The sequence below is a fragment of the Argopecten irradians genome, chromosome 1 (assembly GCF_041381155.1).
Source record: "Argopecten irradians isolate NY chromosome 1, Ai_NY, whole genome shotgun sequence".
NCBI lineage: Eukaryota > Metazoa > Mollusca > Bivalvia > Pectinida > Pectinidae > Argopecten > Argopecten irradians.
The window spans coordinates 17,326,993-17,341,576 of record NC_091134.1 but is presented as its reverse complement, the minus strand read 5'-3'; the positions used below and the strand labels follow the sequence as shown (position 1 = coordinate 17,341,576).

Below are 14,584 nucleotides of genomic sequence, written 5' to 3'. Positions count from 1 at the left end.
CATCCTTAATTGACCCTGGCGATATTTTGGCACATGATGGCAGACTTGATTGTCTTTGGTCTATTTTGGACAACATGTACACATTTAGTAGCCAATGTAAATATAAAGGTGAATCTGTCCGAAATAATTTAGCTAACCACGAGGTACATGCACTTTGAAAGCTCGAAACCATGAAACATCCTCAATTTTCGAGTGGTTACTACCACTGTCAATATCAACCACTAGACTGTCAGGCTAAAGTGAAGGCTCTGTGTGCGTTAACAGATGAGATCGGTACTTTTACATCAAAAGAATTGAATCATGGTACACTGGTTGACTGCATGGCTTTGACGTTCAGCGTCATTCTCTACAAATGTAATCTTTAAAGGAAGACTCTTTGGGCCAGTGATGGGTCAATATTTCTCTCCTGAAGTGCCGTTTGGTTATGATACATTCCAATAGATATTACGACAGTGATAGTAACCCCCTGGAATATTGAAGATGACCATGAATTAATTTACCATCAAACACTTTATGTTGTACAGCACACTGCCATTAGTAGTATTTTCAATGATGAAAAGACAAAATATTTCATTTTATATTTTATTGATGAGCACACACAAGGTCGGGTATATATATTTCATTCACTAATACTTGTAATCTTTACACAAGGCACAACCGACAACAGATAGCAATCAAAGATGTGATACTATAGTTATAATGACAATAAATAGCTGACACACATTCTACATCCAAATGGTGGTAACTCTATAACAATACTACAAACAATCCAACACAGAAACTCAACAAAGGGTGAAAACATAATACCGTCAGTGAAAAGTAAGGTGACTTTGAATTTTTTTTTGATTTTCATTAAATGCCTTTTACATGAAGTCAGTATTAATAATTCAAAGACAAAAATGATATAAATTAAAGATGTTTCTAAGTGTTAATAAAGAAATAATTCAATTTTGCTTGTTACGAGCATTTTCATTGGCTTAAAAATTTACTTTATCAGCCCATAAAGGAAAAAATGATGTCGCCGTTTGTAACGTCGCTTCTGATTGGATGAGATGACGGCGTAATAATTTCATAGACAAAAGAGTCCCAAAATGAATTTTAAATGTTGAAGAGAATATCTTTAGTAAATTGAATTATAAGGATTAATTTGAATAGATTTTTTATGTTATGGAGATATAACACAAAAATCTGAGTGTACTCTCATCATAAACCGCTTCGCGGTTTATTTAGAGTACACTCAGATTTTTGTGTTATATCTCCATAACATAAAAAATCTATTCAAGTTAATCCTTAAATAACCTTGGAAGAAAATGCTGAACACTTTGCTATTATGATATATAGATGAATATTTACAAAGAGGTTTTGTGTTTTTGACATTTAAGCACAGATTATGTCATGGTGGTATTGTTATTTAAAGATGCTCCACCATCGACAGAGCATAAATGAAACTCATCAATTTAATGATAATTGTTGTTTAATGGTGTATATAAATGTCTAATGAACACAAAAAATTATGAAACTTTTTTTTTTTGCTTTTGGTTCATGTGCAATCAATACCTCATTCCATATAAGACATAGTGCCACAGAAATTTTTGGGATGCAAGTAATTATTTTTGATATTTTTGTCTTGAAGTATAATTAGAAGCTCAAACATTTCAATGGTGGTAATGGTGTAAAGAAAAATAACTTTTGTAACTGAAGAAAAAATACTAATTTGTCTGCTCTCGTTTTTCATAGCGAACAAATGCCATTCGTCAGCGGTGGAGCATCTTTAATAAACAAAAAACTGTATTAATTGTATCTATAATGTAGTACAGACAGTACAGATCCACAGCATACATAGACAATATATAAATTGTTTAGATACGCCCCTATGGAAAGATATACTTTGGATATCCATTAATAGTTTTCTCCTTAAATGTGATTTATACGCCCCTATGGAAAGATATACTTCAGGTATGCACTAATAGTTTTCTCCTTAAATGCGATTTATGATAATTTTCGAATTTTCGAATTGTGAGCAAGAAACCTTCATTTTCTCATGTATTATCATAATTGGAATTTTCGAATGGTGAGCAAGAAACCTTCATTTTCTCATGTATTATCATAATTATAGATTATTTCATAGTTTCTTTAAAAATGACAATATATACAGATGGTATATATAGTAGGGTTTTAAAAATATAAATGACATTTTATAAATAGACAAAAATTTGTACAACTTCCCTCTAGATTTTGTGATATATACAGACAAAGATATGTACCTCTGTGTCACATTATACTTTAGTAGAATACATTAACTGGCACAATCTAGCTAAACCAGCACCAAAGTGAAACTACAAATGCTTCAAAATTTTGACAATGTTGCTCCAAAAGTACTAGTGAAGAATGAGTAGGACACAATCACTCTTGGTTAAGATTATAGGCAGAATGTCACCATGAATTAATGTTGATTGGTTTCAGTCTCCGAGGAAAAGGAGAAATGTACTGGTCTGTGCGTCCATTAAGGTAACTACCAGGCGCTACCAGGGAACCCTGATCAAAATGTTTTAAAATAGTGATACAACTCATACTAAAATTGTTAAATAACTTTCAGTGTGTTTCTTAATTTTACTTTTAATAAAGCCAAAATATATCCTTGTTTAATAGATATCAGGATTACCGCGTAAGTCGTGACCTATACTCCAGAAAATGTGGTACTAAAAGTGCTGAAATACGTGTTTGTTTTTGGTAAACATGTATCATTATTTAACTTCTTATATTTTATATCCAAATCTTTTTTTATATTTTTTTAATTTTTTTTTTAAATTTCTATTTTGTCATATTTACATGCTTGCAAATCTAATCTGTGGACACATCATTAATTCCTAGCTATAACACAACATACTATACGACTGGCTCAGGTTATTAAGGAGGTGATCAGGTGCTCACATAGACATTTAAATTCATTCACAAAAACTTTCCTCACATACAGGAAGATATTTTTTTTTTATATTTTAAAACACTCAAATTTAAAAAAAACAAAAACAAGATGAAATTGAAAGCGTTAACAAAATTTATGTCACTTCTTTTCCGTCCTTCTTCCACAATGAATAAGTCTAGTGATGTTTAAATAATTTTCTGAACATTGGCAAAAAATCTTTTAGCACTGATAAATTATAAAAATCCTCAAAGAAATAATGCATGTACAGTGTGCAATGTAATACGAAACATTTGCCGTCAAGGAAGCCTGTTGATACAGACAAAATAATATATTAATGCAATATTGTATAATGGATTCTTAAAACATCATGTACAAAGCTGCACTTCAAGAAAATAAATGGAAGATTTACTAACGCCATAACCATTCAAATTACTATATACATTAGCACTGAAACTTAATTAAAATTTGTACAAAATAAGAAAAAGCACTAAATAAAACTGACAGACATAATTTTGAAAAGCAAACAAATTCAGCACCTTTAACTTCAGTTCAAAAATCTAATTTGCATAAATTCTTAAAAAACAATTCATTAAAATCAAATAGGTCGAATTGAAATTAAACTTAAAGTAAAATTATTTAATCCTTAAAATTTAACAGAAGTTAAAATTATTAATAAATATAAAAAAAGATGTAGCAATACTATCTTAACTCATAGTTGGTCCAGATGAAATTACCCAGAAATCTTACTAAACATTTACAACAAACACAATATTAACACATTCACACATTCAAACATTCAAGAGATATTTCAGTAATTTTGTTTCATCTGATCAACAGACACTTTCTCTTTCAATTTATATAGAATTTGAAAAAAGAAAATCAACAAATAACCATAAAAATTAAGATGTACATAAAAGTTTCTTTCCAAAGTAAAAATACAGTAGTTTTGTCAAAGTTCACTTAACACCAATTGCACAATTTCTACGTACATTTAATTTTCCAATATTAAAATTTCTCATAAACTATTGACTTGAAGATGCTCCACTGCCGACAGAGCATAAATGATATTCATCATTTGAACAATAATTGGTGTTTAATCGTGTATATATATGTCTAATTAACACAAAAAATAATATAAAATAATTTATTTCGCCTTTGGTGCATGCGCAATCAGTACTTAATTCCATATAGGATATAGTGACACGGAATTTTTTCGGGACACAATTAATTATTTTTTATATTTTTAACTTGAAATAAAATTAGAAGCTCAAACTTTTCAATGGTGGTAATGGTGTAAAGTAAGTAACTTTTTTAACTGAAGAAAAATACTAAATCGTCTGCTACTGTTTTTGATAGTGAAAAAATACCATTTGTCAGCGGTGGAGCATCTTTAAAAGGTTATAATTTTGTAAGACCATATTCTTAAGTATATTAACAATATATCTGTATTACAATGATATATGCCCTAGTATTAAAAATGACTTTTTTATGTAAATGATAACATTCAAGTTCCCTCATTAATTCCTACATCCATCATGATATATCTAATAAACTTCAATAACAACCACGTTTAAAAATGGGAAAATCATTCATGCCATGAGCATTACATTATTCACAAATATCCCACAATTTAGTATTACCTAAAATCGACTATATGTAACTTCACAAATATCTCACAATTTAGTATTACCCAAAATCTACTTTATGTAACTTTGCAATAAGTGAATACCTAACAGTCCTACTATCCAAAATAATAATCAAATACCCCCTCACATTTGAAAATTAGAATAAGATGTAATATGTGTTTATTTTTTTTGTCCCTACCTAGTTATAGAAAGTGGAAGTATACATTTACCAGTGTTTGTCCTATCGTGTCCCATTCTCTTAAATGACCCTGACTGTTAAAAGGACTTTAATTTAATAACCCAAAACCAAATGTCGCATTCTAATTTCATCAGGGTCGCCGGGTCGGGTATTTAAGTTCAAGACAATATATTTTTTTGTAGCCATAACTTTTGATGGAAACAATATGGTACATCGTGACATATATAGCACAAATATCGGCACATATGGACATAAACAAAACAGGACTTTTTGTTCTGATCTGCATTGATTAGCTTAAAATCATTTAAATATCTACAATCCATGACTACCCTTTGTTTACATAAACAATGAAACTTAACATACATGTTTATATAAAATAATACACACCATGCATTGATAAATGAGGTCGTTGAAAATAATAGAATGCAACTCTTCCTAACATTGCGGCATGTTACGACAATTCCAAGGAAATTATGACTTAATTTTATCATTCTTATAGAGTATGCCAATCTATAACAATAGTAACTTGACATATTTCTACATGCCAATCTTTAACAAACAAAAAAGAGAGAATTTTATTATTTTATCTATAGTTCATCAATCTTAAAACTTGATATAAAGTCATAAATAAACAGTTACTTTTACAGTCATCTATTAAAATCTTAATGTCACACTCACCAATTAAAATTTTAATAATTCACTAATACAACAATAATTATTCTATAGAGAATCATAGAGTATTAAAAACATTACAGCACTTTTAGGGGTATATAACTGTATAATTATCCCAGTACAATCATAGCACTAGTAGAAAATTTAACACTAATCCTGGCCAGATCCAACCACAAACAGAAATACCACACCGTGTGATCTCATAAACACATCTCAAGGGATTATCATTTTGTGGGTGACAATATATTAATAAAGAGCCATGTTAAGGGGGTGAAGGAAAGCCAGAGTACCAGAGGAAAACCACAACTTATTGTCAGTACCTAGCAACTGCCTTATGAGGGTTTGAAACTTGAAAATAAAGAAATATGGACACATTTATTACCACTTTGCCACTGCAACTTCATAAATGGAATTCAATCATGCTCTGAACAGTAAACCTATCTTTTATCATTCAAAGTACTTGTCACTCTTGTTACATTTCAAATAGTGTAAAACCCTAGAGTAAAAAATATAATGGCCACAATTGCAAGAATTAAGAAAAATACATTTTAACATACATACTGTACCATTAAATTTTTTTTTTAAAAAGAAATTTCATGGAGATTTTTAAAATCCACATTGATCTGATTATTTGTTATTAGAATTCTAATATCATTACAATAATTTCTTGTCTTTATCTTCTTAAATGAAAAAAAAAAAGTTTAAAAAGTTTAAATGTACATGTATTGTTTTGAAATGATGAGGCCACACTTAATTAACGATTTGTTGCCTGTTCTCAGACAAAACAATCTACATTCTGCTATGAACATAAGGTTTAACCATTCTTCCACTTAATAATTAATGCATAGCATAAAGGAGTGATCTCTACAAACCGAAGCGTGGCAATAATTGAGATACTTGTGCACCGAATGTATATAAAAACATGTGTAATTTTGAATTTTTTTTTCTTCTAATAAATATACAAGCTTCAAAAATATACTGCCCAAAATAAAGATATATCAAAATAAATTGATGACTAGAATTTAAAATACAGTAGGACAATAAAATAATTCCTGAGCATCTTTCATGTAGAGGCCTCTAAAAATATACTCTTGCTTAAAGTTAACATATATAAGAAACAATTATACATAAAGCAATACAATAATAATTTTCTGAATTTTCCGTCATAACTTTTTTTTCCAAATAAATTTCTTAAACGATTATTTTGAAGTTTGTTTCTTAAAATTATTTTTATTTGGTTTTCTCTTTTTTCGATTTTTTTTTTAAACTTTTTATATCCACATTAAACTTTATGGTTTATGCAAAACAGATCATTTCATATTTCACAATACAATGCTGTTAAAGTGTATCTTCTTAATTGAACTTGCAATTTGTGTAATCTTTTTACAGAATTATCTAGATTACTTTTGGTTCATTGTGGGCTTCTGTGGGTTTTTCTTAGAAGCGTGCACTGACAAATCACAGAGTAAAAGATTACATTATAATTATTGTATAAATTCCATTCATATCAAGAGCAAACACATCTTAAAAATCTCCTAATAAATTGATCATCAATAAAAAATTGCTCTATTATATTCTTTTGTAAAACAGAAATATTGTCTGTCATACGCAAGAATGATTTTGTTAAAGAAATCTGTTCTTGAGAGTAAAAATAATAATTTCTGATCAAATAACTTCAACTTTCTGATACAAAGAAATGATATAACAATCAACATCTACTCACAAGGGGAGATAACTACCCCCAAGGGTAGATAACTGCTACAACAGGCAGATGACTCTTTGTAATGAATGAATTCAACAATATACTGTAAACACAAGTTTTACAGCACTTCTCTCTTAAAGTCTCTTGGTCATGTACATGTATTGCATCTTTTAGAGATTCAAGTTCCAAAAGCACATATTGTCTTAATTCCTGCAGTGACTTAAGCCATTCCAAAACATGTGATGTGTAACATGTCCATGAATGACATTATTATGCATTAGGCCATGTTTGTTGTACTTACATACTACAATAGCAGTAACTCAAACATAAACAGCTTCAATGTCAAAATCTAAAGTTTGTGTTGAAGAAATTGACCCTGGAGTGATTTGGTTTCTCGAGAAGCCAAGACCACCTACTAGCTGTTTTATGCTGAATTAATGGTGTCCTTTGGTGAGAAACTTTGCCCTTATTTTATAAGATACCAAAGGACATGCCTCCGGTACATTTTGTAGTATAGACTAAACATAAAGTAGCCTCTCTTACTACTGTAATAGAGATCAAGGCTTCAAAATGAACTCTGTCAATGACTAAGCAACAAAATTTAGCAAATAGTTGATAAATTACTTGTGGGTAGCTACAACAATAAACACATCCTGTAAGGATAGTTAAGTTCTTCTTTTATAACAGATAATTGACTCTTAACAATAAGTAAAATTTTGGCTTAAGTAATTTGAAAATTAGATTACCTGGTACATATATAACCACTTAGCAACATATATGAACAAAATCAATATACACTTTGTATATCAGTAATATTTGTCCTAACTCCCCCGTCAAGAGAAAATTGCTAAATTAGCACAATAGATACAACTATCTAAACCAATAAAACATGCCGCCTAATTAATTACAATCCTTAAGTCTTCATGCTATTGAGTTCCTGTCCCTCGTCCTGGTCATATGCTAGTCCTTTCTGGCCGCGACCTACGCCGATCTGTGCCACGATCTCATCAAATGTCCTATTCTTTGTTTCTGGCACCATGATTATGATGAAGATGATGGCGAGCACAAGAATCACGATGAATGGGAGGTACACATATCCCTGCATGGCAGCCTGTAAAAAAGAAAAGCATTGTACAAGTCTCTGTATATATGTCATAAATGTACAAGTCTCTGTATATATGTCATGAATGTGTGTTTACTTTCTGAAGGACATATCCATTGTTAAACTCGATTTCACCATGGAATTCAAGTTTTTGTTTAGGATCAGTTCAATAAAACATCAAAATACTTTTTGCTTGCTACATAGTTTGATCCCACTGACTCGTACATGTCCTCATATGATCACATTATACATGTACTAACAACAGGTTGAGAAGTCCCAGTTGTAATATGGTAAATGTTAACCACCAGTCTTGGCCGGGGAATGAATCCTAGAAATTTTCTCTTATTGGTAAATGCTCAATTAAAGTTAAGGTGTGAGTGAAAATTTCAAATACCATTAAAATAAGACTACCATTAAAATTTGAACATTTTTGCGGTATATTACAGCGTTTTCTTACCTGCATGAACCTGAATACCAACATCAGTGTGAAGTTGCAGACCCAGTTAAAAGCCAGTGATATACTCATGGCTGCTGCTCTAGGCTCCTGTCTGAAGATCTCATTCACAATGATAAATGGGATAGGACCTACAACAAATACACACTGTATGTTATTTCAATGACAATTATTGTAAGCAACAATCTTTGAGCTATTTCGAAATGTATTTCAATCTACCTGAACATAAAAACATCAAATCCTTACAAAACTATAACCATTTTCGATCTTAAATATGACAGTATGAATAAAAGTGGCTTAGGAAGAAACTTGATAGCAAAACAGACATAGGTAGAACTGGATGGCGAGGGTTAGCAGTCGGCAAACCCGGTAAAACTTAAATAAATCTCGTCTTTACTTACCCAAACCGAGAGCAAAACCAATAACGTAGGTGTGCATAGCTGCGATACCTACATAGGCAAATGTCGCATGGTTATCCTGCAAATATTGGTAAAGAAATATTAGGTTATAGCAGTAGTATATAATGGTAGCATTCAAAGTAGTAAAATCTGCTTACATAATCTCCCAACCTCCAAAAAAAAAAACTGTGATGTCAAGCGACAAGTGTCAAGTTGACAAAATCAACTTTTATTTGATTGATGGTTGATATTTATTATTATTTCAAAAATTATTTGATCAGACTTTTGATGTTTGAATTGCCATAAAGAATTTTTAAACTAACTTGTATCATCATATCTTAATGAGCAGCAAACAAAAGTTTCAGATTTGTCTTTTAAAAATTACGAATTGATGTATGAAAACATATGTTAATACTCTTAACACATGCATAGCCTCAAAACTGCAAATTTTATACTTTTTGAAACAGGAACAGTCTTAAACCGATGTTTGGCTTTAGCACATCTCATAAGTCGTATTTAAACAAAGAACTTACAACAAGGTTGGGATCATTCTGGAGATTGTGGAAGATTGTTAGGACGATGAATGACAAGGCCATTCCCATCATAGGGTAAATCATTAGTGGACGACGTCCGAGTTTCTCCATCAGAGGTACGGCCACGATGGTGGTGAGAACATTGATTGTGGAGGTACCACATACTACCCATTCAATGACATTTGTTGGTACACCCGCGTTCTTGTACATAAAGCTCGAGAAGGACATTACCTACAAAGGGAGACAATCATATTTATATAGATTGCTGATTATGATGCACCAATTAATCGTCATGGTCAATATGCAAGGGTACTTGTACATGAAGCTATTGAAGGTTTATTATCAGCTAAAACAAATGTTATGACATACAATCTCTATTTGCAGGAAATAAATTTTACTTTATTAAACAGATAAAAAAATTCACTTGTTTCCATAAAAACCTGCATGAAGCATCAATATTGACACTAAATCTAGATTCAACAACCATCAGTAGAAAATATTTTTCACTCTCCTTTTCAAAGAAAATTGGTAAACATAATGTTATTGGTCATGATACAGACAATATGCCATCCTCTCCTAGGTATCGACTATCTTAACTCTGACTTACAGCATTGATACCAGACCACTGTTGTGAGATCTGTAATACACAGGCCATGATGACTGGGATTCTCAGGTCGGGGGTAGTCAGCAGTTTCTTGATAGAGAAGCTCTCCACACTCTGACTCTTACGAGCCTCAACCTTCATCTCATCTATCTCCTCCTCTACATCTGAATAGCCTCGCAAGCTCTTCAGGGCTGGTAACAAAACAGGCAAACTGATTTATCTTTTATAATGGATGATTCATACTGCATAACCTTAAACCTGCAGTTAAATGTATATTGACAAATCACATCTTTATTTGTAACTAGAATTCAGTATAGATAAAGATGAACATGTCTAAATTTGAAAGATGGCAAATAAAAAGTTATCTTCATCTCCCTTGTACTACAGTTATCTCCCTTGTACTAAGGTTGTCTCACTTGTATAAGAGTTATCTCCCTTGTACTTGCACAACAGAAGATATTAATAATCTCACCATCTCTTGCTTCCTGTTCCTTGCCTTGCTTAATCAACATGTAACGGGGACTTTCCGGGCAGAAAGGCAGTCCAACAAGACAGACAAATGAAGGAATGGCATTGAAAACGAACACCAACGGCCATAAATCAGCAGTACCTGGAATATACAGAATAGTCAGGTATAAATTCAAGTTTCTGCAAATTACATATCCAAGTTCTGAGAGGAATACAATTTCTGGCAAGTATTTTCTATGAGAAGAATTTTCAAAACATTCTTTTTGATCATATTCTCATTACATCACCTCACAATGATTATCAAGAACACATGTTGTGACACTTTTCCTGAAATACCTAGATATAAATGATATTTGATAGCACATTGCCCCTCACTAGAAGACTGTGTATACCTACCACAGAGCTTGGACACTCCCATGATGTTACTCCATAAGATTCCAACCGTGATAAAAAGCTGATGACAGGTGCCCACAGCGCCACGGATACTGCGGGGAGAGATCTCGGCCAGGTACATTGATGCCAAACTTATATTGATACCTTCAAAATGTTCAACATACACGTTTACTTTCCAAGAAACAACTGTTTTGTATCACCACAAACTTTATTCCACATCATTTGAATATGATAATTGTTATAGAAAGAAGCTAAATTTGAAATTTATGTTATTAAATTTTTTCTCTCTGTGAAAACATGGTTACAAAAAATTCTTATCAAATTACAGTAAATGCTTGATTTTCGTTAAATGTGCCAAATTGTACCATGTAGGATAATCAGCAATAAAACATTAACTTGAAAATTCTTATCTGGAGTTCATGGGGCAAGGGCATAAAATCTTAAATCAAAGTTCTCTTACCACAATGAAGCCCAACAAGGGCTCTGTGAACGATCAACATCTCAAATGATCCAGCAATAATCGGGATTCCACCAAAGAGTGCCGCCAGGAACATAATCACAGTGATCAGCAACATACCCTTCTTCCTGTACGCCATTGGAAAAATAAGGTAAGTATATATATTACATCATATTCCGAAAGGATAAAAGATCCCATTTTCACCTTTCAGAGAAATTACACATATGGATTATGCTTTTTCATGAAATTAATCAAAATTAACTGAAATTAAATGAAATTGATTGTATGAAGCCATTTTGTTAGATTTTTTTCTTAGACTTTACTGTCCTTTTGCTTTTATATTTCAGGTAAATTCAAATCATTAACTAGACTTGTAATGTGAACTAAATTATAATCTCCCTTTGGAAATGGCCATGGTTGTATTTACCTCTATTTTAAATTACAATGTAAAATAATTCCAATGGCACTGTAAAACCCAGTATTTATTTCACCTTAACATCAAGGTTACAAAACTTTTAAAAACACCAGTGCACTAAGCATTGACTTTAGGTAATGTAGGTATCCTCCATATTCCATCAATATTTCTTCAAAGTTCAAAATAGTTTGCCAAGATTTATTTTGATAATTTGCTTGATAATTTGCTTCAATGTTTTTGGCAGATGCTGAAGACTTGCACGGACAAAGATACAGGATTGACCTTTTGTAATAATTGTTGTCAGATTTCAATCCTAATAAGAAGCTGTTTTCCCTACAGTATCCTGAGCTTACCTGCCAAAATGATCTGCCACACTTCCGGACACAAAAGCTCCAATCATTCCAAACAAGACAAAAATAGCAACAGTGACGGACCACAGGATCTCAATGACTGGTTCATTGTCTACCATCTTCTTTATAATCTGCATTTCTATTTGTTCTAAACTCATGTTGGACATAGCGGCCATGCCTCCAGATGAACTGTTAGCACCATATTCTGGCCCTTTGCTGGCAAGGTCGGCAATAAAAGTCGCAGACTCATTAGGTGAGAGCTCTGCCAGAGGGAAAAATCCTTTTCTTTCTAAGAGTACCCTAGCGTAAAACTCACGTATAACCTGCAAGATGGAATTTTTAAAATTAAGAATTATGTTATTTGCTAAATCATACTTTTTATGTAATTAATTTCATTAGTGAACATTCAAGTCAACGAAACAGTAAATTAACAATTTTTTTTTTATTTGTATTTATTTCCTTTTTTTTTGTTAACCTTAACCATATTCTAAAAACTTCCAAGTACAACCCAAAGAAACCTTTCACAAGATCAATTCCAATCTCCCCATTATGCAAGAGTCTTGACCACTTGGTAAACCGACCTAAATATCTCTATTATATTACCATTTGGTTTCTATGGTAACGACCTGGTGGTAAATGAAGTAACCTTCCAATAAGACCCCCTGTTGGTTTCTGTGGTATTTTTATTGGAACATGGTTACCTACATGGTTTCAACGACTTAACAGAATCTTTGTGTTACTAAGGTCCTCTTTCGGTAACTTATTTAGATTCCCAGGTAATAGCTTTCTTTGCATGCTAAATAACATATGTTGTGGTACTTACTGGAGCAGGGTTGTTCACATCTCCTATGTTGTACCCGTATAAAAAACTGTTTCCAAATACTGTGAAGAATATACTCATCAGTAGCTTCAAGGTCATCTTTGCTTCTCGCTGTAAAACAAAAACAAACTGTCTTAGAAATTAAAACATAAAATTGATTCATACCAAGTAGGTATTTTTGAAATTTTCCATAGATGTAGGACATTAATTGGACTTCTTCGATTAACATTCTTGTAAGAACCAAGGAATGGTGTCAAAGACATGAATACCCAGGGAAACGTATTTCAGACCATGCAAAGTATCCAAAGAGTATGTATACCCATAAAGCGACTCAATAATTGTCACTTTATGATAATGAAATGCTGAATAAAGAAAAGGCCCATGACACATGTTCCACTCACTTGGATATTTAGTTCCATCTATCCCCCTCACACGATGGTGATTTTAGTTAAAATTAATCATTCTGTGCTTTATGATCTATAATGGATTTACTATCTTTCCAATTGAACAAGGAAAGAAACAACATCTAATGCAAAGATTTTCTTACCCAAATAATATTTCTTACTAAGGTTGCAGACCACTCATTACTTAAATAGTAAGTAAATACTCTATGATCACAGAACATACATTATCAATTTATCATAAACTAAGCAGGCTTTTAGAAGTTTTTGGACAGAACAGTTTTAAACAATCCCATGAAACTTTTTCCTTCAAATTTTGTAATTCAAAGGGGTTAAAAGATGCATGTCAGATCTAATAAATTAAATGCAAGTATGAACACTGCAGCATTTACACCTATCTAATCCTCTTTTTATTGCATTTCTAACCATGATCCAGACACTGTTTTATCCTCGACAGTTCATGGTCTCATTCTACACACAGCATTACTACGGTAAACCGAAATCTCCTGTGGCATTCTAAACAAAGAGCGTTCTGAAATGTCAGAAAGGTTTGTTTGTGAAAGTGTTACATCATACCATGGGAAAGTTTGTCCATAACCGTGTGACCTTTTATCAATAGCTGGCTTTTCATGAGTGTTTACTATAGGTGTTAGTGAACTACTGGTTTAGTACCAGGACTTTACTGAATGTGTTTAGGGATAAACAGGAGCTACTACTGTCACATGGATAGATTTTGTTATTTGTATCTATAGCATGAAGCCTGCTGTATATTTCCGATTTTCTGGAAGAAATTGCAGTAGTAATTTAAGATGGCCATATTTAGAAGTATCAAATTAATATATACTAATGTAAGATGGTCATATTGTAAGATGGCCATAATTAAAAGTATTAAATTAACATAGTAAGGTATGATGGTCATATTTGGAAGTATTAAATAAATAAACTTTAGGAATTTTGACTACACTTTTGATGATTAGAATTGGGTTCATAACAGCCAAAACAATACCATACATCTGATTTTGTGATACTCTGTAAACATAATGATGCCCTTTGATAAAAAAATACATG

General features: G+C 31.9%; 1 protein-coding gene across 1 annotated transcript in view; it reads right to left on the bottom strand.

Moving 5' to 3' along the window:
- Positions 1-568: 568 nt before the first annotated feature.
- LOC138319244 (solute carrier family 2, facilitated glucose transporter member 1-like) overlaps positions 569-14,584 on the bottom strand; it is a 28,242-nt gene continuing 14,226 nt past the window's right edge. The window contains exons 2-11 of the mRNA XM_069262267.1: positions 13,119-13,226; positions 12,299-12,618; positions 11,534-11,658; positions 11,077-11,217; positions 10,685-10,822; positions 10,216-10,403; positions 9,609-9,839; positions 9,079-9,154; positions 8,681-8,808; positions 569-8,232 (exon numbers count right to left, since the gene is read on the bottom strand). Of these exons, the coding sequence (XP_069118368.1) occupies positions 8,035-8,232; positions 8,681-8,808; positions 9,079-9,154; positions 9,609-9,839; positions 10,216-10,403; positions 10,685-10,822; positions 11,077-11,217; positions 11,534-11,658; positions 12,299-12,618; positions 13,119-13,226 (1,653 nt within the window). The 3' untranslated portion in view covers positions 569-8,034. The remainder of the gene's footprint in view (positions 8,233-8,680; positions 8,809-9,078; positions 9,155-9,608; positions 9,840-10,215; positions 10,404-10,684; positions 10,823-11,076; positions 11,218-11,533; positions 11,659-12,298; positions 12,619-13,118; positions 13,227-14,584) is intronic.